Raw genomic sequence first — 23,418 nt, 5'->3', positions numbered from 1 at the left:
GTGCTTCGCTTCTGGGGGGAATGCCACAAGGGCAAGGTCATGGAAAACGATAGCGTTACCCTGTTTTTCTTGCATTTTAGCTCGTGTTTTTCACTCGGAAAACTTTTTTTTTCCGTTACTGACACTGGGAAAGACCCGGGATTCATTAGAGTGAGTGGAAAAGACACCTCTTGTACTTATTTTAAATACAGTCAATGAATCCGTAATATCTTGAAAAAGAGACTGAAGAAGCATTCCAGTGAACACTAGGTCCTACTCCTAAAGACATGCAGTAGGCTACCATTAGCTTCTACAGACGGACTAAAAGCATAATGGTTATCAAATCAATAGTACGTTATTATGACCATCACTGCGATACGCACATTCAATCTCACTTTGTCAACAAAGAGAGGCAGGGTGAAGGAATTCAGTCGAACGCGGTGCGAGGAGTGGGCTTGCACAGAAACCACGCCATGCACATGTATTTTTCTACAGGCGGGGGTAGCCGCTGCCGCATAGTAAAGAGAGCGCCCGGCTTGCCTGCTTTTCCTGTGCAGCTCCAACAAGTCCGCCGCACGCACTGTGCAGCGCTGTACCCGGGATGAGCCCGGAGTAACTGGCATGGCGCGTATGAAGGGGAAGGTCTACGTACTGGTCGTGTGTGTTGGCGTTGTGCTCCAACACACGGGACCGGAGTGTGTGTGGCGATGTTTGTGTCGGAGGGAGACACAGTAATATCGTACACTACCACGGGGTTTCCATGTTTGTCAAACAACCAGCTTCGGCAGCTCGCTTCTTTTAAAGGGGCGTGTTCTCGCTATCTTGATTGAAAGCGCCGCTTTCCCTTAGCTATCGCTGGGGAAAAAATCCTTTCGTAGCCAGACCAGGGTATCTACCTTCTCGTGTTTCTCTCAAATAAACCTTGGCACTACACTTGCCTGTTCTCCCTTAATTCTACTGGAAAACGTTCAGTCGTGGCCATGATGGAGGGTTGAAGCTGGGAAAAGGACGTTTGCACACCGAAATTTGCCGGCTTTTTCGGCCGAAGCACCCAGAGCGACGGCTCCGCTCTCCTTGGCTGTTTTTTAGCTGCTCTTGCTGTCGAGTTGCCTTTTGAAAAACAAGGTAAATGTTTAAAGTCGATTTTTTCTTATTTTTTGCGCTGCGGCGAGGTTGTTTTTAAGCAGGGGTGTAGACGGTTTTTTACTCAGAAAATTAATGGAGATTCTTAACTGCCCCCCCGGTCAAAGAAAACGGGCAATAACATAATACTGAAGGAGAGTTTTAATGTGATCTTGAGGGGATATGGCAGGAGAGGAAAGGCGCTTATTAACCGACATTGTGTTTGGGCCTGCTTGTTGTAGCGTCGTGTTGTAAAGAGAAATATTTCGATCAGCACTACAGTTTAGCGGGGAAGATGGCTGCCATCTTCTCTCCTTCTGGAAATAAAACACAGCCAACCAAACTATGGCGGTTAGGACCGCCTCTGCTAATGGCTGATTGGCTTCTTGAAGACCCTGTGAGGGCGGCAGGAGACTCTGATTGGCCGAGCGGAAGCTCACTTATGAAAAGTGGGTCTGGGGTGTTCTTGGTGGTTAAGTGTAGGGGATTCCTTCCAGAAAAATCTCCCCGAAAAACACAAGCAAAGAAAGAAGGGTATATCGGCATGAGCGAATAAACCGTTATGTCAGCTCTCAGCAGCGTTGTCAGAGAGAGATCGCGTGTTGTGGCAGTAGTTTGCGAGCTGTGCGGGTGTGTGGAGAGATGAGGAGCTTGATTTGCATAGGCCCGCCCCCAACAAGCGAAAATAAAAACATGTCATTTTGCAAAAGTTTTGCCGCGATCACAGCTGAAGGGGCATTTGCGTGTTTAGGTTGAATTTAAGACCAGTAAACTCTACCCGTTGATCCGGTTTTGATCCTTTATAAATTGAATTTTTCACTTTCTTGTCCGTATTTGATTAAACTCGCCGCTCCAATGCCATAGGCAAGAAAGAGGGAGCCTCGACTTGTTTTCTTCTTGGTGGTGGGGGACAGTTTGACAAAGTAAAATGAGTGGCTTTCTAGATAAGGACACAGGAGGGGAGTGATGCTCTCATTGAGTAGCTGGCTGAACAGGTGACCGGGATTATTTTGAGGGGGAGTATTGAATTTATCCCCCGATGCGCAAAGAGGACAGGAGCTCTAACACCGCGCCGTCAAGTCACGTGTGAGCCAGCTGTGTGTGTGCTCGGTGCAAGATCACTTCCGCCTCCACGCGTCACGACGCCTGCGCAGCGAGGCGGGAGCATTTAAATCGAAGGAGGAATGGTTGTCTTTTGGGTTGGGTCTCGCCGTATTTATGGTCTATTTACGTTTTTACGAAACATTATGGCCGCCAATTCAGGGAGTGCTTTTAAAATGGGCTTTTTAAAGCAAGACCCTAAAAGGATTATGTACCGCCGCAGAGCTTTAATTATTTTCTGAACAAAGACAAAGTTGTGAGTGCAAAGCGCGAGGAAACGTTTAGTGGATTCGGCTATCACTGTGACTCAAAGGTGTTCCGACCGATAACTGCAAAACAGTGTGATATTTCTCATAAAAATATAGATCAAGTCACATTCCTGATTATTGCCTTCATAGGCTGGCCCTGACACTTATAGGCACTTATAGTTTGGTATGTGCCGTTGATCTAAAGTAATAATAAACTATTTTATATAGCACCTTTAAAGGTGGCTTCTCAAAGCACTTTACAGAATGTCAACAACAATAAATAAAAAGAACATGCAAGATAAAACACAATTACAATACAGAGAGGAGAGGGTCGATGGTGGTACTAAGTATAGTAGGAGCAGAGGGGTAAGGAATGGAACCAGTTAAGTAAAGGCTCTTCTAAAGAAGAAGGTTTTGAGTCTGGATTTGAAGGAGTTTAGCGAAGGTGAATCTCGGATATCCTTGTGGAGAGAGTTTCAGAGCTTGGGGGGGCGTAACAGGAGAAGGCCCTGTCACCCATACAATGTAGACAGGCTTGGGGGACAGTTAGGAAACCAGAATTAGAAGAGCGAAGGTTGCGAGGTGGGGAGTAGGGCGACAATAGTTCAGACAGGTTCTTGAGGTGCTAAGCCATGCAGAGCATTATAGGTGAGCATGAGGATTGTAAATTCCACGCGGAATTTGACAGGAAACCAGTGCAAGGACGTGAAGAACACTTGCACTAGACCTGGTCAGGAGTCTGGCTGCCGAATTTTGGACATTCTTCAGTTTGTTCAATGTAGATTTAGATACCCCAGTTAGTAGAGCATTACAGAGCTTTTCAGCCCCAGTTAGTGATAGCATTGGGCGTAGTGTAGCGATATTTCGATGTTGCATGTTTGCATGTTACGTCTGTGTTTGTGTTAGTTGCTGAATGTATCTGTGCAGACTTGCCTCTGACATGATTTGCCTAGTGTTAGTATCCAGCAAGTTCCCCTTGTGAATTGTGCTTTTATATTGAAGATGGTCCTCTCTGCTGTGAACGGCAGTATGTAAAATGGCAGTGCGTTATGGAGCCAGCTGTCATATCTCCTGAGAGAGTGCTGGACTGATGGAGAGGATGGGTCAGGAGAGCCACGGATGGCAGAGCTGGTGCCACAGGTCCTACAGGTTTGTTCTAGCCAGCAGCTGTGTGTGACCTGTGGAGAAAAAGGTGGTTCTGACTGCACTAAGGAATTGATTGCTGGGTTGGAGTTGTTTGGAAGTCTTTGTGGCCCCCTTAGGGTCAATTGTTAACACATTTATAATCATAAAAAAACAATGGTGAAAAGATTTTTACTGGTGAATTTTTCACACTTGATTTTCACATTTGATTTTGGCATGGAGTTAGCTGTATTCTCTTAACATGACCAATGGGATTTGAGACTCCTTCAGTGCTGCATATATTTCCCTGTAACCCACTACAAGCGCGTCAAATACAGAGGTCCAGTTTACCTCTTAAATGCAGCATTTCAGTGCAAAGGAGAAGTGATCTATAACGAATATCCTCTTTGCATGGATATGACCCAGAAAACACTATATGGGGAATGATAGTGATATACATACTACTATATTGAATATATATATATAGAAGGCAGTATCGAAGTTGTTTCTTTATGCAACGAGTCTGGCAGTGTGGAACAAGGCACCTGGCTATGTTGTAGAAGCTGATACCCTGGCTTCCTCCTAGAAACAACTTGGCTTCTAGGTTCCTTGGATCGGTTCGATATTGAGTACTGAATGTGCCAAAGTGTCTCCTCTCGTTTGTAACTGTTTTTGTGCACTGAAGCATCTAACACTGGAAAGGTAATTAATCCCACAGCCTTCCCTCTGCCCTCCAGCAGAAAACTAGGCCAGCTGAAGAGTATGGAGCAAGGACCCAGCAAACGTAACACTCCTTTCTTGTGAAATAACATCTCATCAGAATTGATGTTCTGCCTTTAAAAAGCCAAGCACAGGGGTGGCCTACGACTGGAGCCACAAACTGGAGAGCCGTAGACCAGCAGGTCTTATGTGGCACATCAGCAAGACCAGGCAAGAGCAGCCTCTGTAAACTGTACTAGAGCTCAAGGAACACAAAGGTGAATTTATTAAATCAAAAGCCTGTCTTGATGTTTAAAGATCTTTTCTGCAGCTGTGGTGAAGTTATAGTTGCAGGAACAGAGGCACCGTACTGCTACAGACAAACGTGTCCATTCCTAATGTTTTTACAGGTGGCCGAAGAGGCTCTGCCTTGAGACAAGAAGTCTCAAGATTTCCCAGTGAACTGTTCTGGGAGAAGTGGGAATTTGCAGGTTTGCCCACCTGACTTGAATCCCAGCAGCTTTAAATAATCGGTGTTAATTGCTTACTTTAATTGACACCTGAAGAAGGCTTCACAGCCGAAACGTTGTGCTTTCTCTCTTCTCTTTTCAGCATGGAATGAACCTATTACTTATTACTTTAATTGATGATTATAAAGCTGTGAATAGGTGATCAATTTATGATGAACAGACCAAGGTGGAAATGACAGTTGCCAAGTACTCCCTGAAGGTGTTTTCCTTTGAAAACTAGAGGGGGGTCTTCATTTTAAGAAGCAGGTACAGGACTAATGCAAGTTCCATTCGACATTTGAAGACGTGAAAGCAAATTTAAAAATAAGCCCCACATAGAAAACTGAAAACAAATTAGCCTGTTGTAAAGATCTGGCTGGCGCAAAAGCCAGAAGACGAACCACTGGCAAGAGTATTTGGGAGTGCTTGTTTTAATATGGCATGTCTCCATGTCCTGGAAGCTCTGCAGTGTCCTGCTAGCAGTAAAGAGTTTGAAATGTAAATGAGTTTTGATGTAGTTTTGTTCATCAGCAGGTGATTGTGGAGCCTGTTGAGTCATTGTGATCAGTTGCCACGTTGGGATAGGAAATTAGCAACCACTTCCAAATCGTTCAAAACAAAGTCTGTTGCCATATAAGCTGACCCCCAGTTTTCTCTGTCTTCTTCTCTCGGTCTCTCCCCTGGCGTCAGGGAGGTAGTGCGGGGGGCAGATGAGGAAGCCGCGGAGGCGGGGGCGCCAGGCTGGGGGGGTGGCGGCGGCAGCAGTGGGCGGCGGCCTGGGCCCGCGCTCGCCCTCCCCCTACAGCCTCAAGGTGTCGCCGGCGCGGGAGACGCTGACCTACGCCCAGGCGCAGAAGATGGTGGAGGTGGACCTGGATGGCCGGCTGCACCGCATCAGCATCTTCGACCCGCTCACGGTCATCACCGAGGACGAGATGACGGCGCAGGACATCGCCGAGTGCAACAGCAACAAGGAGAACAGCGAGCAGCCCCTGTTCCCCAGCTCCAAGCCTGGCAGGAAGCCCCCTGCCACCAAAGGGAAGAAGAAGGACACCGCCAAGCATTCCTCCTCCTCCTCCTCACACGTAGGAGGAGGGCAGCACAACCAGCACCCTCCATACCACCATCACCCCAACTCCCACACGCCGCATCACGCTCTCCCCAAGCCCACCTTCCGCATCCTGGACTCCTACGCGCCCTCCGAGGCCCCGCCCCTCCCGGCCGCCTACTACCGCTACATGGAGAAGTCCGCCGAGGAGCTGGACGCCGAGGCCGAGTACGACATGGACGAGGAGGACTTCGCCTGGCTGGAGATGGTCAACGAGAAGCGGGTGTCGGACGGGCAGGCCTCGGTCTCGCCCGACGCCTTCGAGCTGCTGATGGACCGGCTGGAGAAGGAGTCCTTCCTGGAGAGCCGAAGCCAGGGCCCCTCGCAGTCGGCCATCGACGAGGACGCCTTCTGCTGCGTCTGCCTGGACGACGAGTGCCTCAACAGCAACGTCATCCTCTTCTGCGACATCTGCAACCTGGCCGTGCACCAGGAGTGCTACGGCGTGCCCTACATCCCAGAAGGCCAGTGGCTGTGCCGCTGCTGCCTGCAGTCGCCCTCCCGCCCTGTGGACTGTGTTCTGTGCCCCAACAAGGGAGGCGCCTTCAAACAAACCAGCGATGGGCGCTGGGCCCATGTGGTGTGTGCCATCTGGATCCCAGAGGTCTGCTTCGCCAACACAGTGTTCCTGGAGCCCGTGGAAGGGGTGGAAAACATCCCCCCGGCCCGCTGGAAGCTGACCTGCTACATCTGCAAGCAGAAGGGGCAGGGCGCCTCCATCCAGTGCCACAAGGCCAACTGCTACACGGCCTTCCACGTCACCTGCGCCCAGCGCGCGGGGCTCTTCATGAAGATCGACCCCGTGCGGGAGACCAACGTGAACGGCACCACCTTCTCGGTGAAGAAGACGGCCTTCTGCGAGGCCCACTCGCCGCCGGGCGCCACCCGGAAGAGCAGCCGGCTGGTGGGGGGCTGCAACTCCCACCTGGGCGAGATCGGGGAGGGGGAGGAGGTGGACGAGGAGAGGGCTCGGGACCGAGGGGCGGGACGGGGGCGCGCTTCCTCTTTGACCCAGCAGCACAAGCGCGGGGCGAAGAAGGGCTCGAAGCTGAAGAGGAAGGTGAGGAAGAGTCTGGAGGTGGTGTCTCGGCGCTCCACCGTGCCCATGGTGATGGTACCGCAGATCCCCTCCCACAGGTGAGCTCCCCGGCTTCGCTTTCACTTCCTCAGGTTTGAATTTGTTACTGCTCTGTCTCCCTATCCCCAAGGCACCAGGAACTACATTCAAACCACTAGTGATGAGGAGACCCAGTTGTGCTCAGTCTACCCTTGTCACAACAAAATGCTGGCTCTGAGTCTTCACAGACCAGCAGCAGCAGCAAGCGCAGTGCAGAGAAAGGATCCAGACCAGACAGGATGAGGGACTTTATGATCAGCGGAATGAGTTAAACCTTCCTTTATTCATACACTTGCACATATAAATATTTAAATCTGAAATATCTGAGCCAAATATATAGCCAAAGTATTTCCAGGACTGGAGAAACATGAAATGGGGCTGTCTGCTGTTCTTGGCCTTCATTAGGAAACCTTTCATTTCTATACCCGTGTCATGTAAGAACTGCTGCCCAGGAGCCATATTTAAAAGCTTTAATGGGGTCAATGTCTGTATATCTTAAGGTGGTACTTTTTGGTGGTTGACAGCTGTAGGATGTTAATATAGTTGGGGTTTTTAAAATATGATTTTTTATGTCAATTCATTTTGACACACTTGCTACCACTCTGAAATTTGCATGATATATTCAAATTTTATTTGCTTCCATAATTAATTCAAGTACTGACAGTTTTGAATTTTGCATCAGTGAGTGTGTGGAGGGTGGGGGTGATGACAGGTTGTCCTGAAGGATATAAACCAGCTGGAAAATCTTTTTATACTTCGATCTCTGTGATTGGCTTTGCACCCCTTTATTAAAATAAGCACTTTTCAGAACTTTCTTGTGAGATTCCTGTTCTGTGTTGTGCTGAAATTCGGCGCGGATTCTCTCCAGTTTTATTTTGAGGGTTCAGGCGGGGTCGGGTCCGAATGGCGTGTTGAAGCGCCTGTCGGTGTTGCTCTGTTCACCCTGGCCCCCTGTCTCTCTCCAAAGGTTGAATAAGATCTGCACGGGGGTCCCGGTCCAGAGGAAGAACCAGTTCATGCAGCGGCTCCACAATTACTGGCTGCTGAAGCGCCAGTCCAGGAACGGGGTGCCCCTGATCCGCCGACTGCACTCACACCTGCAAGCCCAGAGGGGTGCCGAGCAGGTCAGGCTCCGTGGCTTCTCTGAAAGGGGTGGAGGTGGCGTCGCACTCCCTCTGCCTGCTTGTCCACGTCCTGTAGGGGGGTCTTGTGGGGCTTCGGTGAGGTTAGGGTAGGGGCATAGAGGCCTCTGGGGCTTCAGTTAGTTTAAAGGGGTAAGGGGGTTTCTAGGACAAGTGCTTCAGTGAGGTTAGGGAAGGGGCAAGGGTGTCTCTAGGGCAGGGGCTTCAGTGAGGTTATGGGAGGGGTAAGTGGGGTTGGGGAGTGTTAAGGGGGCCGGGGTAAGTGGTTCTTTGGGGCTTCAGTGAGGTTAGGGTTTAGGGGGTCTTTGGGCCAGTGTGGGCTCATGGGTTGAGAAGTTGAGGGCCCAGGGTGTCAGAGAGATGTGTACACACACAGGGGCATCATCTTCAGCCTAACTAAGCAGCAGGACAAGTCCTTGAAATTCAATTGAGGTGTTTTTTTTCCCTGCAGTGGTAGCAGCCTTAAGACAAGAAAATAATTTTAGGAAAAAACACTTATTTTCAGAATCTTTGCCAGTAGTAAGCAGCCTCTACTAACACTTAACAACATATTGTGGTTTGTCAGTAAACCCGCACATTTGTAAAGTAGTGTTAATGGCTTCTTATTGTATGTTTGCAAATTGTGACTTGCAACTCCTAAAACAAAGCGTTGGCCTCACCTTGATGCGACAGGCGCAGTAATTTGGTGTTGTTCTTGTGTTGTGTGTGTCGCGGCGCTGCTCAGACGGAGTCGGACGAGAAGGTGAGCGCAGTGAAGGAGGAGCTGAAGTACTGGCAGAAACTGAGACATGACCTGGAGAGGGCCAGGCTGCTGGTGGAGCTGATCCGCAAGAGGGAGAAGCTGAAGAGGGAGCAGGTACTCGGGGGCGGGCACAGGGCACGGAGAGGGAAAGGAGTGAGAGGACAATTTGGTGGAGGAGAAAGAGGGCTGGGGGCTTGGTGAATGAAGAGAACGAGGTGAAAGAGGTAGAGGAAGAATGAACAAATGGGTCATTCGACAAACAGGTATTCTGTGGGTTACAATAAGTGGCACTGTTTTATAATTTTCTGACGTTGGTGAGGTGTTGGGTCCTCTTCTCTGAAAGTGTCGGCATTTCCACTCCCCTCAAACACCCCTCTCCCTCCCCCTGCTTGTCCAGGTGAAGGTGCACCAGGCTGCGATGGAGCTCCAGCTGACTCCGTTCCTGGTTCTCCTGCGCTCCACACTGGACCAGCTGCAGGAGAAGGACGCCGCGCAGATTTTTGCTGAACCCGTCAACCTCAAAGAGGTAAGAGGTGTGGCCACTGCACCTGTCTTCCCCTCCTGCGGGGTCTTATTTTCTTCCCAAGTTTTATTTATTTCCATCTTTCTTCCTCCCCATTTTCTTGTCTTTCTCTCCTCAATCCCCTTTTTTTGCTTTCCCTCTCTCTCTTGCCTTCTCCTCTGGCCTGCCCTGTCTCCTGCCTTTCCTTCTGGCAGGCTTCCTCTGTCACGTGCTCCTTCTGTCCTTCTCTCATCGGCATCCCTCTCTTCCTGCGTTGCGCTGCAGGTTCCGGACTATCTGGAGTTCATTTCCCAGCCCATGGACTTCTCCACCATGCGCTCCAAAGTGGAGGCTCACGGCTACTGCAGCCTGGCCGACTTCGAGGGCGACTTCAACCTCATGGTGAGCAACTGCCTGAAGTATAACGCCAAAGACACCGTGTTCCACCGGGCCGCGGTGCGCCTGCGCGACCTGGGGGGCGCCATCCTGCGGCACACGCAGCGTCAGGCCCAGAGCATCGGCTTCGACTCCGAGACCGGCATGCACCTGCCCGACTCGCCCAAGACGCAGGACTTCTACCGCTGCTCCTGGGAGGATGGTGAGAGCTCTGTCCCCGTGCTTGCAGCAGGCTTCCTTTACCTCTCGTTTACTCCATCCACCTCAGGCTGCACAAGTCAGACTGCATGTGCGTGCCAAGGGCCACCGCTGGCAAGACCAGTCCTAGGCGTCTTTGTCATTACGTCTTGTATAAAATGCTAACGTACAATAGACCTTAGAGCACTAACATCTGTGCTGTTTTTATTGAAGTGTTTGGATCGTGTCCACAATCGTGTAGTACATAAGGAGCGCGTGATTCCTGAAAAAATCGTGTTTTAAATTCGAAATCCTCTTGCCGTGCTGGGCTGGAACCGTGCAAACCTGATGTGTTTTAACCCACTGCATGATCCTCGCATCTGTACCCAACCCCCTCCAGCTCATCTGGAGCCCCCTGACCTGTAATCTACATCTGTTCTTCGTGCTCTTCGCTGGCTGTCCATCTATATTCATACCTGATTCTTACCTGCCCCTCCTGCCTCCAGTCCCCCACATTTCTCCTTCTCTTCTGCCACGTGCTTGTTTGTTTCCTCTCTTTGCTCTCCTGCCATTTGTGTTGTACCCTGAGCAGAATTAGCTGCCTGGGAGCTCAGGACTGCACCTTCTCTGACGCCTTCTGACGCCTCTGCAAGATTTGCTGTAACTACTCCGTCTTGCACTGTTTTTACATTGTTGAATTGTAATATTCCACAGTGCGTCTTACCTTCCTCAGCTGGATGTTATATACAGTATACCCTCACTTTACCAGACTAATGGGGGGGAAAGGGGTGCCCAGTATAGCTGGCTGTCCATTAAATTACCAATGAGAAATTTCAAGCTCAAATCACACTTGTATATGAGAAACAAGTCCTGTCAGAAGTAAACCAAGCTTGTTTGGAATGGCAATGGATTACTGGAAGCTTGTTTGTTGTATCCTTGAGGACCCTCAGTCCCTGTAACTAACTTGACAACGGGTGTCAATCTGTGTAAGCCTGTAGCATTTGCACAAATTTCTGCCGAGATCGTTTCCTCGCTGGTTTATTGTCCTGGCGTAGACACGGATGCTTGTGTCCATTTCTGGGAGAAAATGCCGGAAGAGACCAGCCTCATCAGCATTGTACCTTTGGGATAATCGGAGCCTTTATCTTGGATTGTTATAAATTTCTTCAGTGGGAGCACTTGAAGATTCACCATAGGTGCTTTTTATTCACTATACTGTGATGTTTGCATAATCGCCAAAACCAGTGCCTTTGAAACAGTTTCACGTGCATGGCGATTCAATGTCATGTACGTCCTTTTTGAAAGAAACGGTTGACCAGATTTTGCCTGTTAAATTCGAAGTCCATTAAAGCGCGGGTTTCCTGTAATTGTATTAGGAAAGTTATCCACACACTAATAGTATCTTGTTGCCACGGCTGCAGTGTTCTCACACTTTCCTCTCCTCCGCCTCCCTGTCCGCACTGTAGTGGACAACATCCTGCTCCCAGAGAACCGCCTGCACATGTCGGCCGAGGACCAGCTGAAGGAGCTGCTGGACAAGCTGGACATGGTGACCAGCATGCGGTCCAGCGGGGCCCGCACGCGCCGGATCCGCCTGCTGCGCCGCGAGATCAACAGCATCCGCTACAAGCTGGGCCAGCAGCAGCGGCTCCTGCTGAACGGGGACCACGCCAAGCCTGCCCCCGAGGAAGGGGAGGACAGGGAGGCGCCGGGCGAGCGCGTGGGCAGCCCCCCCCCGACTCCGGAGAAAGGTACAGTCCGCCCAGCCCCACTGTGGAGCACCAGTTCTGGTGGACTTGCTTGTTAGCTTTTAGAAAAGAGAACTAAATCTTGTGACTATCCCACGCCTGACAAAACTCTGTACGTGGGGCAAGAGGACATTTTTTTCATTGAAGTTTATTTTTTTAATGAATGTATTAATTAATTTGTTTAATAAGAATAAAAGTGGAATACTTCCCACAGGTACCCCTGATGTAACTCTTCATCTGTTCATGACTTTCCGTAACTGGGAGTTGCTAGACAAAATCAACCATCATAAAAACTGAAGACCTTCGTGTTTATTAACATGGCTTTTAGGTACTGCCTGGTCTGACCAGATGCTTTCTGGTTTATTGGTACAGTGTGATATTTTTCCTTTCTGGCAGCAGTAGACAGTGGAGCATTTCCTGTTATGTCCTCTTCGGATGTTTTGATGGCTTATGATTTCCTTTTTCTCTTGTGGTTACCATTTTATGGTGTCTCATGTCTTGAATTCCTGAGACTTGCATTCCTAATTCCCCAGTGTTCTGGTCAAGTGTGCTGTGATATCTTCCGGAAAAAGGTAGTTGCCTTGTGCGTGGCTCACAAGGGCAAACTGCTGGCTCTGATTGTTGGTTGAGCTCTGTGACTCTGGGGGGGCGTCTGTAAGTGTAGGCTTGCGATTTGGTCAGGTCTTCCTTGCCCAGCGAAACGGCAGCCTCCTGTGATGTTCCCACTCCTCCGTTCGGCGTGGGTCCTCCTGTCCCCCTGCGTGCAGCACGTTAAGAGGAATCGCTCGATGTGTGGGCGGCTCAGAGAGGCCTGCCTGAACTTCCTCACTCCTTCCATGTGGATGCGGGGTCGACCGCCGTGGGCTGTAAAGCCTCAATTGGCACCGCCAGATTTATCTAAAATAAATATCCTAAACAAAGTGATTTTAAAAATGAATGAAAAAGAAACTTAGCAGCCATGGTGAGCCTGTTTTTTTTTTCTGCTCATAGAATCCTCGAAGTCCACCCCTCCTCCAACGCTAGAGCCCACTGGCCCTGCCCCCTCCCCGACTGACAGTGACGCCCCCCAGGACCCCCCCACACTGCGACCCGTGGGCAGCGAGATCAGGACCCCGGGCCGTCCGCACAAGCGCCTGAAGTCGGACAGCGACGTGCCAACCAGCAGGCGGACAGGGGGCGGCCCCGCCGGGGGCATCCAGCGGCTGCTCAGCGACAGCGGCCTGAACGGGCTCAGCCTCGGGGTCCCCCCGGACCTGCCCAGCCCCTCCGCGCCCGCCGTCGGCCGCCGCACCTCCGTCCTCTTCAAAAAAGCCAAGAACGGCGCCAAGATTCCCAAAGGGGCCGACAGCCCCCTGCGGAACGGTGGGGAGGAGATGCACAGCACGCCCCTCACTCCCACTCCTGCCTCCGACGCCCCGTCGCCATCCCTCAGCCCCTCCGAGCGCACCCCTCGCCGGCGGCCCTGCAGCCTCAGCGGGAGCTCCGACAGCGAGGGGGAGAAATCGCCGCGGCCCGCCCCCGAGGGAGGTAAGGACCCCAGCTCAACGTTGGTAGTGGATACAGCCGCGTTTGTAACATCTTCTCTGGTAGACGTGAGGGCACGCTGCAGGCTGTGTCCTAATTTCCTGGATCATTCCACTTGGTGGGTCCCTCGGTAACATTGTTCTCTGTTAAGGACTCGGCACATTGCTTAGTTTCGGCCTTGGCTCTGGATCTGGCTGACCTGCAGGGGCTCCCTGGTTAGCGGCGTACTTGTGTGCAGGTGCTGCAGGCTTTGGCCAGACAGGGGAATCTTAGCTTGCTGTGTCCTGCTGGGTGCGAAGCCTTGACAGCTGTCTGTGCTCCACTTGATGCGCTCAGTCTTGCTGTGTGGGAGAAAATACTGTCACTTGGACGGTGCGCTTTTCACTGCAGACTGTGTCCTCCTGCCGCCTGGATGACAGGTTACCTGATATTGGGCCACTCTTCCAGCACACTTCTGCTTGGGTGCTATGGAGCTCATAGAGGGTTAAGATTAATGGCTCTGATGGGTGGGTGGGGTAGAATGCGTATGGTCTTTCTCCTTGTGCGATGTAATTGGAAATCCATATTATGGTGGATATAAAATGATAAGTTTAAGAACCACAGCTGATAACATAAGTCTAAAATTAGCTTTCAGTGTTTAACAGCATTTTCTTTCATTGGCACATCCAGAAAACAAAATGGATAAAAGCAATTAAAAAGCCTCACTGCTTGTGTGCAATATTAATACATTTGCAGCTCCAGAATGATAACGAACATTTTAATCCCCCCCCTTGTCACATCTTAAAGCTCTGATCGTTTCTTAAGTAATTAGAATGATTTCCACTTACTGTGCAGGCTTCATCAGATCAGGTATTTGTGATGGTGCTGGGAGTCCTAATATTTCTCTAGCTGAGTGGAAGAACAGCAGACTTGCACGTCACTGCTGCCAGCCTCCTGATGGAATTACTGCCCTGCACAGTTTAATAAATTCTGCTCAACTCTAAATGTCGTATTGTATATTGTATGCATTATATAGAAAATGCATTTTTCACTGCGCACCTGTGGATAGATTTACAGATGGGCTGGGCCTGCAATCCCAGAGGTCTCCACTAGAGGTCACTGTATGCATGTCTATTTACTGGCAGCACTTGAGAACAGAGATGTCTTGAGTATCTTGTGTTTCAGTACAGGATCCAACAACTTTCATCTGCTCTCCTGCTCACTGTAACCACTTTCTCCCAGAATAAGCCAAGGGTGCTCAAAAATCTTGGATATTTCCAGAAGGAGGCAGACAATCCCTTTTGAAGTGAAATGTGTCCAAACCGTGTACTTTCGTTACCGTGAGCCAGCCTGGCATGCCGGAGGGGTGGGTACATGTCCAGAAGTAGAGACGCTGCCCATGACCGGTGCTTGTTACACAGCTGTGTTTTCAAAGAGAGCGATGCATTGCGCCCGTGTGTATGTTTGTGACATTCTTATGTCCCGACTCTGTCCACCAGGGCTGACGAACGGCTTTGGAAAGCATGGTGAGAGCGGCTCCGACTCGGAGTGTGGATCCCTGCAGGCTGGCACTGCGCCCATCAACAGAGAGAGGTGCGTGACCATCTAGGGTGGCACAGAGCACAGAGAGATCTGTCCTGACAGCGCTGTCTCGTCCTTTTAAACACCCATCCATCCATCCATCCATCCATCCATCCATCCATCCATCCATCCATTTTCTAACCGTTTCATCCGATTCAGGGAGGTGGGGGAGCTGGAGCCTATCCCAGCAAGCAACGGGCACAAGGCAGGGTACACCCTGGACAGGACGCCAGATCTGCAGGACAGAGACACTGACACAAACGTAGACATGCACACACTGACACGCAGGGCCGAATTTCCCAACCTCCCAGTATGTTTTAGAACTGTGGGAGGAAACCAGAGCACCTGGAGAAAATTCGCATGAACACAAGGAGAGCGTACAAACGCCCCAGTCTGGAATTGAACTCGGGGCCCCAGTGTTGTGAGGCAGCAGTGCTACCTGCATCACCGTGCCATCTTTTGAAATGTCCTGTAGTGAATTGTTTAGTGGCCAAGGCTTAGTGTACGACAGAACAGTGAGGGACTGTCTCGGCTTAGGTGATCTTGGCTGAGACGTGGGAAGGCACTGAGAAACCAAAGGCACGTGTGACAAAAATGGCGTGAAGCACCGTAAAGGCAAGTTTACCTTGAATAAACATTCGTAAATACGTTTCAAGTAAAAGATCAAAACTCGTTAGTGACTTTGGATCTAGAGAAGGGACCACAAGTTGACCAGAGGAGGAAAAGGTACAAATTCACAGCCGATCTAATAGCCGTACTGAGGGGATTTAAAAATTCAACAAACAAGTATTGGAACCTATATCGTTTCTTGCATAATTAATGCCTGACAGTAAAATAAAGTACTTCATACTGCAGCACGTTCTTCTCTTGTCAACACAATGTCATCTTAATCTTTAAAATATGCTAATCCTGTGCATGATGGCCAGAAAATATTCTCAGGGTTTTGGAGAAATAGAAGAGTTTCTTTGTACCAGATGTGAAAGAATAAATTAAGTGTTTTATTGTAGGTGCTTGCCTCCAGTTTGCGTTTTTTTAAATTGGAGTTTTTCCTGTATGAACGAGGACAGTGTGGTATCTGGGCCAACCCCCTTACCACAAATAAGGTTTAAATGTGCTTCCTTCCGGTTCCCCCTTGTGCCTTCTGGTTTGTGTTTTGCTGTTGGACCTGTACTCCACTGGGGCTATATTGTCAATACTGAATGGGGGCCCCTGGTTGTGTTGCCTGTTAAAAAAGGTTCAAAAGGTCTTTAGACAAATTCCAGAGTAATATGTTTCTTTTGGTAACATGACCAAAACTGTTCTGTAAATTAAGTTACACACTGTATCCTTTTAAAGTTGGAATTCTACGGTTTTAACTACACAGTTACTGCTCCCCAGATGTTTGGATGAAATTTGGTCTAACTGTCTCCACCCGTGTTTCTCCTCTCTGTGTCCACCCAGCAGCGCCGTGTCCCCGCCCAAACGCAGCCGAGGAAAACCTGCTCTCTCCCGGGTCCCCTTCCTGGAAGGCGTGAACGGAGACTCGGACTACACTGGCGCAGGTGAGAGCGAGGGGCAGGGCAGCAAGAGGGATGTACAGAGCATGAGAGCTGCCCCTCATCCCAGCGTTCGTGCTGTCCGGGACCCTCCTGTGATTCACACAATGACATGTCCGTGACATCCCAAGATTCACGGTCAGGGTGATGGCCAACTGTAATGCAGCAGCTGGTAGATTGAAAGCTTGCTGCTGGTCCCTGAAAAGGTAGCCAGGAAGGCTCGGCTCGTGCGTTGGAGTCGGTTAGTGATGTGGGAGAGGGCTTCCCACGATGCACAGGAACGGGGCTGTGCTGTACCGATGGAACAGGCAGGGCAGTGATGATGTGTGTCTTGGCCACAGGCAGGAGTCTACTGATGCCGTTCGAGAGCAGCGCGGAGCTGGAACCCCTGGATCTGGTGTGGGCCAAGTGCCGGGGATACCCCTCCTACCCTGCCCTGGTGAGTGTGCGTCAGTGCCCGCCGTGCACGTGCTGCCATCTGCGCGTCTGGGTCCCCATGCCTGTCCGTGTGCGCGTGCTCCTGCCGACTGTGTCCGTGTGTTGGCACAGATCATCGACCCCGACATGCCGCGCGAGGGCCTGCTGCACAACGGCGTGCCCATCCCTGTGCCGCCGCTGGACGTGTTGAGGCTGGGAGCACAGCGGCAGGAGGAGGCCGGGGAGAAGCTCTTCCTCGTCCTCTTCTTCGACAACAAGAGGACCTGGTGAGTGTGCGCGGGGGCTGGCCGAGGGTGCGTGTCGGTTCAGCCTCTACTGCCTAGAGAGGGCGTGACCTCGTGAGACTGTAATCCGGCAGCAGTGCGGCACAGTGCTCGGGCACTGGAAGGTTGAGGGTTCGAAACCCAGTGAAAACAAGAGTTACTTTGGATAAAAGCATCAAATTTGTAATGAGAATCTGTTATTACAAAAAAAGTTGGCAATTGGTTTTTTTTTAAATGTCATTACTAATGGGTAGACTTGAGAGTCTGTATTCCCGTGTGCTGTTTTCGTGTGCTTTTTCGCGTACCCCAGCTTGCACTCCATGAGACGCACAGAGGATTCCTCTGCCGGCCGCGGAATACGAACCGGCAACCTTCCAGCACCAGGCGCAGATCCTTAGCTACAGAGCCACCAAACCTCCAGCATCCAGCATTCTTTTAGGAGGATTTCTGCGTAGGAGAATGTGGCTCTGTAGTGGAGCCCTGTAAAGAGCTTGCCTGGTCTCTGGTTCTGGTCTCCAGCCATCCTCAGGGCCGTTTCTAACCCTCACCCTCCCTTCTCGCCACTAGAACAGCTGTGATGTGGAGGAGGTGTTTGTGTGTGTGTGTCTGAGCGAGGGGGAGAACGACAAGAAAAACCAACACTGTTTGAATATAATCGTCTTTGCGTTGCTTAACGATGCAAGGCATTTGTGCTAATGAAGCCACTTTGAAGCCTGTTTTCTCGACAGATGTTGAAAGAGCTAGTTGGCTGTTAGATTCACAGCTGGCTTTGACAGACAGTGTTTTCTCTTTTGCAAAATATATCAGCAGTTTCCAAGCCTTTCAGTATCGTATCCTGAAATAGTTTATCACAGTTCTTTAAAAGAACTGCAGAATTACAAAAAGACATTTACAAGGCACTTAGAAGTACAATAGAATGCTTTTATCATATGAAAAAGCATGCAACATGCAAAGTCTTTTTCTAGTATCAGGGCTGCATGAAACCTTATTTAGACAACTTCAGTGGTTCTCAAACTTTTTGGACGAAGTACCATCCGTGATCAAACCAAAGCATCCAAGTATCACTTACAAGTCATCTTTTCATAGGACCCCCAGAAAATCTCAATGACCAACATGAGCGTGCGTGCGCACACACTCGCACACGCATATAATAAATATTATAATAATAAACTTTATTTGATATAACGCCTTTAAAGGTGGCTTCTCAAAGCACTACAGAATGACAACAGGAACAACAACAATTAAAAAACAATAAAAAAGCACCATTTGAGTGAGAGGGGTGAGCTTGTTTAGTCGACCAAATTCATCGGTCGAGCCTTGATACAATTCACAACAGAGTCTAACAGATTTTAAATCCTCAGGCATTCTCTTGACGGTCTCGCGGTGGATGCTGCAGCGCGTCCACTTCATATCTGGAGCAACCTCTCTAACTCGTACACCTACACCGCTGTGTCGGCTTGTCATCGGTCTAGCACCGTCTGTACAAACTCTGACGCATTTTATCCAGTCGATGCCATTCTCTTTGATAAAGCTGAAATAGTGTGGGGCTCCGGTGTGCCGTGCGAGGACGGGCTCGGTGCTCTCCTGTAGTTCCTGTTGGTAGCGGCTTACCATGGGACGCACCCTTGAACCCGTATGTAACGTGAACGAGCAAATGGGCCAAATCAACAACATCTACACACTCATCTAATTGCTGTGAAAAGTATCTGCTCATCTTAACACGCGCTATCAGCGTAGTTTTAATATCATCCGCCATATCAATTATTCTGTGAGTGACTGTCTTTCATAGGGGGCAGCAGGTCGAGCTGTTTAGCAGCTTTTTCTCCACACAATACGTCAGCCAACGGTAAACAAAGTGCTTCAAAAATAGCGTGGGGCTTACCTGCATAAGCAATCCGCAAGCTTGCATTTTTCCCTGTTTCCGTTTCAGGAGTCCGTCTCAGAAGTTAAAATACGTTTTTATTTCACAGAGACACTTGGCGTATTTTTCTCAAATTAACCTTGAACACTTCTTAAATATTTTTCAGTTATCTATCACGCTTTCCTGTGCTCACAAAATTGCCAGCGTTCATAGTACGCATTTCTATGCTTTCCTGTGCTCAGAACATTGGCATTGTTCCAAAATCACGCACATTCTCCTACCTCCCTATTTGCTGGAGATAACTTTTTTTAAATACAATTGGTCACTTACGTCCGTAGCACGAATTCCTATGCAATGGTATAGAATTACATAGTAGCTCTTGTGTCCACTCAAGTATTAGCTGTATTGTATTGTAGGCTTCGTATTCGACACAAACTAATTAAAATAGAAAATACGAAAACCCGTCCCAATTTTTCAGTGGACACAACAAAGTTCCAGGGTCATACGGCGTACCAGCTGGCGGCGCTCCATAGTTTGAGAACCACTGGACTACTTGATTACTTCAGCCAGTGGGCTCGGGCTCCAGTGTGCGGGGAGAGGACGGGCTCCAGTGTGCGGGGAGAGGAAGGGCTCAGGCTCCAGTGTGCGGGGAGAGGAAGGGCTCAGGCTCCAGTGTGCAGGGAGAGGAAGGGCTGAGGCACCAGTGTGCAGGGAGAGGAAGGGCTGAGGCACCAGTGTGCGGGGAGAGGACGGGCTCCTGTGTGCGGGGAGAGGAAGGGCTGAGGCACCAGTGTGCAGGGAGAGGACGGGCTCCAGTGTGGGGGGAGAGGAAGGGCTCCAGTGTGCGGGGAGAGGACGGGCTCCAGTGTGCGGGGAGAGGACGGGCTCCAGTGTGCGGGGAGAGGAAGGGCTCCAGTGTGCGGGGAGAGGAAGGGCTCCAGTGTGGGGGGAGAGGAAGGGCTCCAGTGTGCGGGGAGAGGAAGGGCTGAGGCTCCAGTGTGCGGGGAGAGGAAGGGCTCCAGTGTGCGGGGAGAGGAAGGGCTCCAGTGTGCGGGGAGAGGAAGGGCTCCAGTGTGCGGGGAGAGGAAGGGCTGAGGCTCCAGTGTGCGGGGAGAGGAAGGGCTCAGGCTCCAGTGTGCAGGGAGAGGAAGGGCTCCAGTGTGCGGGGAGAGGACGGGCTCCAGTGTGCGGGGAGAGGAAGGGCTCCAGTGTGCGGGGAGAGGAAGGGCTCCAGTGTGGGGGGAGAGGAAGGGCTCCAGTGTGGGGGGAGAGGAAGGGCTCCAGTGTGCGGGGAGAGGAAGGGCTCCAGTGTGCGGGGAGAGGAAGGGCTCCAGTGTGCAGGGAGAGGAAGGGCTGAGGCTCCAGTGTGCGGGGAGAGGAAGGGCTCCAGTGTGCGGGGAGAGGAAGGGCTCCAGTGTGCGGGGAGAGGAAGGGCTCCAGTGTGCAGGGAGAGGAAGGGCTGAGGCTCCAGTGTGCGGGGAGAGGAAGGGCTCCAGTGTGCGGGGAGAGGAAGGGCTCCAGTGTGCGGGGAGAGGAAGGGCTCCAGTGTGCGGGGAGAGGAAGGGCTCCAGTGTGCAGGGAGAGGAAGGGCTGAGGCTCCAGTGTGCGGGGAGAGGAAGGGCTCCAGTGTGCGGGGAGAGGAAGGGCTCCAGTGTGCGGGGAGAGGAAGGGCTCCAGTGTGGGGGGAGAGGAAGGGCTCCAGTGTGCGGGGAGAGGAAGGGCTCCAGTGTGCGGGGAGAGGACGGGCTGAGGCTCCAGTGTGCGGGGAGAGGACGGGCTCCAGTGTGCGGGGAGAGGAAGGGCTCCAGTGTGCGGGGAGAGGAAGGGCTCCAGTGTGCGGGGAGAGGAAGGGCTCCAGTGTGGGGGGAGAGGAAGGGCTCCAGTGTGCGGGGAGAGGAAGGGCTCCAGTGTGGGGGGAGAGGAAGGGCTCCAGTGTGGGGGGAGAGGAAGGGCTGAGGCTCCAGTGTGCGGGGAGAGGAAGGGCTCCAGTGTGCGGGGAGAGGAAGGGCTGAGGCTCCAGTGTGCGGGGAGAGGAAGGGCTCCAGTGTGCGGGGAGAGGAAGGGCTGAGGCTCCAGTGTGCGGGGAGAGGACGGGCTCCAGTGTGCGGGGAGCGGACGGGCTCCAGTGTGGGGGGAGAGGAAGGGCTCCAGTGTGGGGGGAGAGGAAGGGCTCCAGTGTGCGGGGAGAGGACGGGCTCCAGTGTGGGGGGAGAGGAAGGGCTCCAGTGTGCGGGGAGAGGAAGGGCTCCAGTGTGGGGGGAGAGGAAGGGCTCCAGTGTGCGGGGAGAGGAAGGGCTCCAGTGTGCGGGGAGAGGACGGGCTCCAGTGTGCGGGGAGAGCGTGGGCTCGGGCGGCCTCTGGCTCCTGTGTGCAAAGGCTCGGGCGGGCTCGGACTCTTGTGGGCCGGGCTCGGGTAAGGACGAGCTCGGGCTCCTCTGTTGACTCGGCCTCTTTGTTTTGTCATTGGCTGCAGGCAGTGGCTTCCGCGTGACAAGGTGCAGCCCCTGGGGGTGGACGACACGGTGGACAAGCTGCGCATGATGGAGGGGCGCAAGACGAGCATCCGCAAGTCTGTCCAGGTGGCCTACGACCGGGCCATGATCCACCTGAGCCGAGTCAGGGGCGACCACGGCTTTGTCACCTCCAGCTACCTGTAGACTGTGGGGAGAAAGCAGCCATTCGCCCAGCTAGTGCTGGACAGGGGGAGGGGCGAGGGGCGAGGGGCGTGGCTTTGTCCAGCTGCTTGGACAGGGAGTAAAGAGGTGAGTGTTTGGGTAGAGGGGTTAGACGCTCAGCCTTGTCTTTCTCATCGGCCAGAATAGTTTGACTCTCACGAAGGCCAGGAGGGTACGCTGAGGAGAGAGGAGAAAGACAGCAGAGTCTTGGTGCTGTTGGAAAAGCACAGAAGAGCCGGGTCCTAAAACAAGGACAACCAAAACTTCAGAACAACGGAAAACTGTTTAATGAGGATGACAAAATTCACTATGTTTTTTTTTTGGCAAATTCATTTTTTTCATATTTATAAAAAAAGCAAAAAGTTACAAAAATAAAAGGATCACTGCCATTTTCTTACGATAGCTTTTTACTTTTTAATATTTTATGAAACCACTTCTTGTACATTAAATACGCACACCTTACATATATAAATGTATATCATACCCTTATATTTTATTTTTTGCATTTGTATTGAGTTAACCGAGGGCACTACGGGGAAGAAAAATGATGTAAATAATTGTAAGATACTGTTATAAATTATTGGCTGGCTTCAAAGTTCATTTAGCTTCTCTGTGGTGTTAATGGTTATATATAAATATATATATATTTTCTTTGTGTTTTAATACACAAAATAATTTATTTAAGGAAAACAGTTGACAATTGAAAGTAAATAGTTCAGTTATTTAAAATGGGGAAAAAATAATTTAAAAGAAGCAGTGGACTTTGTGACCTATGTATAACGTTGTAATAATATCAAAGTTTTAAAACACTTTTATTACATTTTATGATTTGTAATTTCCTCAAGCTGTGGCCAACGGGCTGAAATGTTGCTGTAAGTCCGCTGTTAAGCACAGAATGTTGTATTTATTGTAGAAAGTCTTTATTCGCTTTCTAGATCTGTTTATAAGATGGCTATGAGAGAGATTCTACGCTTGTACATAATGCAGATTTTACCTACTATAACCTGATTGTCTGAAGCTATATTTTCTCTCTTGAGAAATAAATGTTCTAATCTAAATAGATTTGTTATCGCTGTTCTGTATTTCTTGGCTGATGGATTGGTTTCAGTTGTTCTTGTGGTTTATTTTTTTGGGGTCTTTCGGTTTGCAAGGCACTGTAGCTAAAGGTTAATGAGTTAAAGGCTTGGGTATTTCCAGGCGGTATACTGTCTTGAAGGGCGACACAGTCAACTGCAGAATACAGTGCTATTACTGATTCATTTAATCCAAAGCATTTTGTTTGTAGCCCTTTATGCATCTGGGTAATTTAACAGGGCAGTTTGAGGATTCAGGGGTACCACTGTATAGACCTGGGATTTGAACCCTCAACCCCAAACCATTAGAAGCCCAGGCCCCTCACCACTACTCCAAAGCTTCCCCAGTGTGGAAATTTGCAATTGAAAGAAAAACACAATAAGATAAACAAAAATCTCAAGAAGTGCAGACCCTAACCTAACGTAAGGGGTCCTTGCACATTCTTTTGGCTTTCACTTTATTAAACCAGCAACTGCTGAAATGAACCAGTGTACCGGCTATGTACATAAGAACAGAGAAGAAAAGAAACAACGTTTCGGCTGTGGAGCCTTCTTCGGGTGAGAAATCAACCCCACCTTCACACCTGAAGAAGGCTCCACAGCCGAAATGTTCTTTTCTTCTCTTTTCAGCATGGAATAAACCTTTACTTGTTCCTTGGCAGCCTACGCATGCTGATGCAGCTACCTACTTGAATTACTTCAAACTAGGTACATGCCGTTTAATATTTAGTTATTGCTTGATTTGATTTTCTGTTCAGTATGAACACTAGACTGGAA

At 50.4% G+C, this 23,418-nt stretch overlaps 1 protein-coding gene across 2 annotated transcripts; it reads left to right on the top strand.

Moving 5' to 3' along the window:
* Nucleotides 1-503: 503 nt before the first annotated feature.
* On the top strand, nt 504-22,630 carry brpf3b (bromodomain and PHD finger containing, 3b). Of its 2 annotated transcripts, none has more exons than XM_069190324.1 (13): nt 504-1,104; nt 5,471-7,025; nt 7,973-8,129; nt 8,872-9,003; nt 9,287-9,415; nt 9,677-9,989; nt 11,431-11,715; nt 12,703-13,239; nt 14,715-14,808; nt 16,237-16,337; nt 16,673-16,770; nt 16,881-17,035; nt 21,367-22,630. In XM_069190324.1, the coding sequence occupies exons 2-13, from the start codon at nt 5,491-5,493 to the stop codon at nt 21,548-21,550; spliced, it is 3,720 nt and encodes a 1,239-aa protein (XP_069046425.1). In that variant the 5' UTR covers nt 504-1,104; nt 5,471-5,490; the 3' UTR covers nt 21,551-22,630. The 2 variants fall into 2 exon arrangements, with proteins under 2 accessions (XP_069046425.1, XP_069046426.1); XM_069190325.1 differs by having other exon boundaries at nt 505-1,104; nt 16,240-16,337.
* Nucleotides 22,631-23,418: the final 788 nt, after the last annotated feature.

Source organism: Lepisosteus oculatus, chromosome 5 (assembly GCF_040954835.1).
Source record: "Lepisosteus oculatus isolate fLepOcu1 chromosome 5, fLepOcu1.hap2, whole genome shotgun sequence".
NCBI lineage: Eukaryota > Metazoa > Chordata > Actinopteri > Semionotiformes > Lepisosteidae > Lepisosteus > Lepisosteus oculatus.
Note: the sequence above shows the minus strand (reverse complement) of the source record. Positions and strands in the feature narration are given on the sequence as shown.

What these genes read in the sequence shown, in the direction of transcription:
- brpf3b (XM_069190324.1), top strand. Translation starts at nt 5,491, where the DNA reads ATGAGGAAGCCGCGGAGGCGGGGGCGCCAGGCTGGGGGGGTGGCGGCG. An exon ending in CCCAGAGGGGTGCCGAGCAG is followed by an intron (nt 8,130 to 8,871) that starts GTCAGGCTCCGT and finishes GGCGCTGCTCAG; the next exon opens with ACGGAGTCGGACGAGAAGGT. An exon ending in AACCCGTCAACCTCAAAGAG is followed by an intron (nt 9,416 to 9,676) that starts GTAAGAGGTGTG and finishes GTTGCGCTGCAG; the next exon opens with GTTCCGGACTATCTGGAGTT.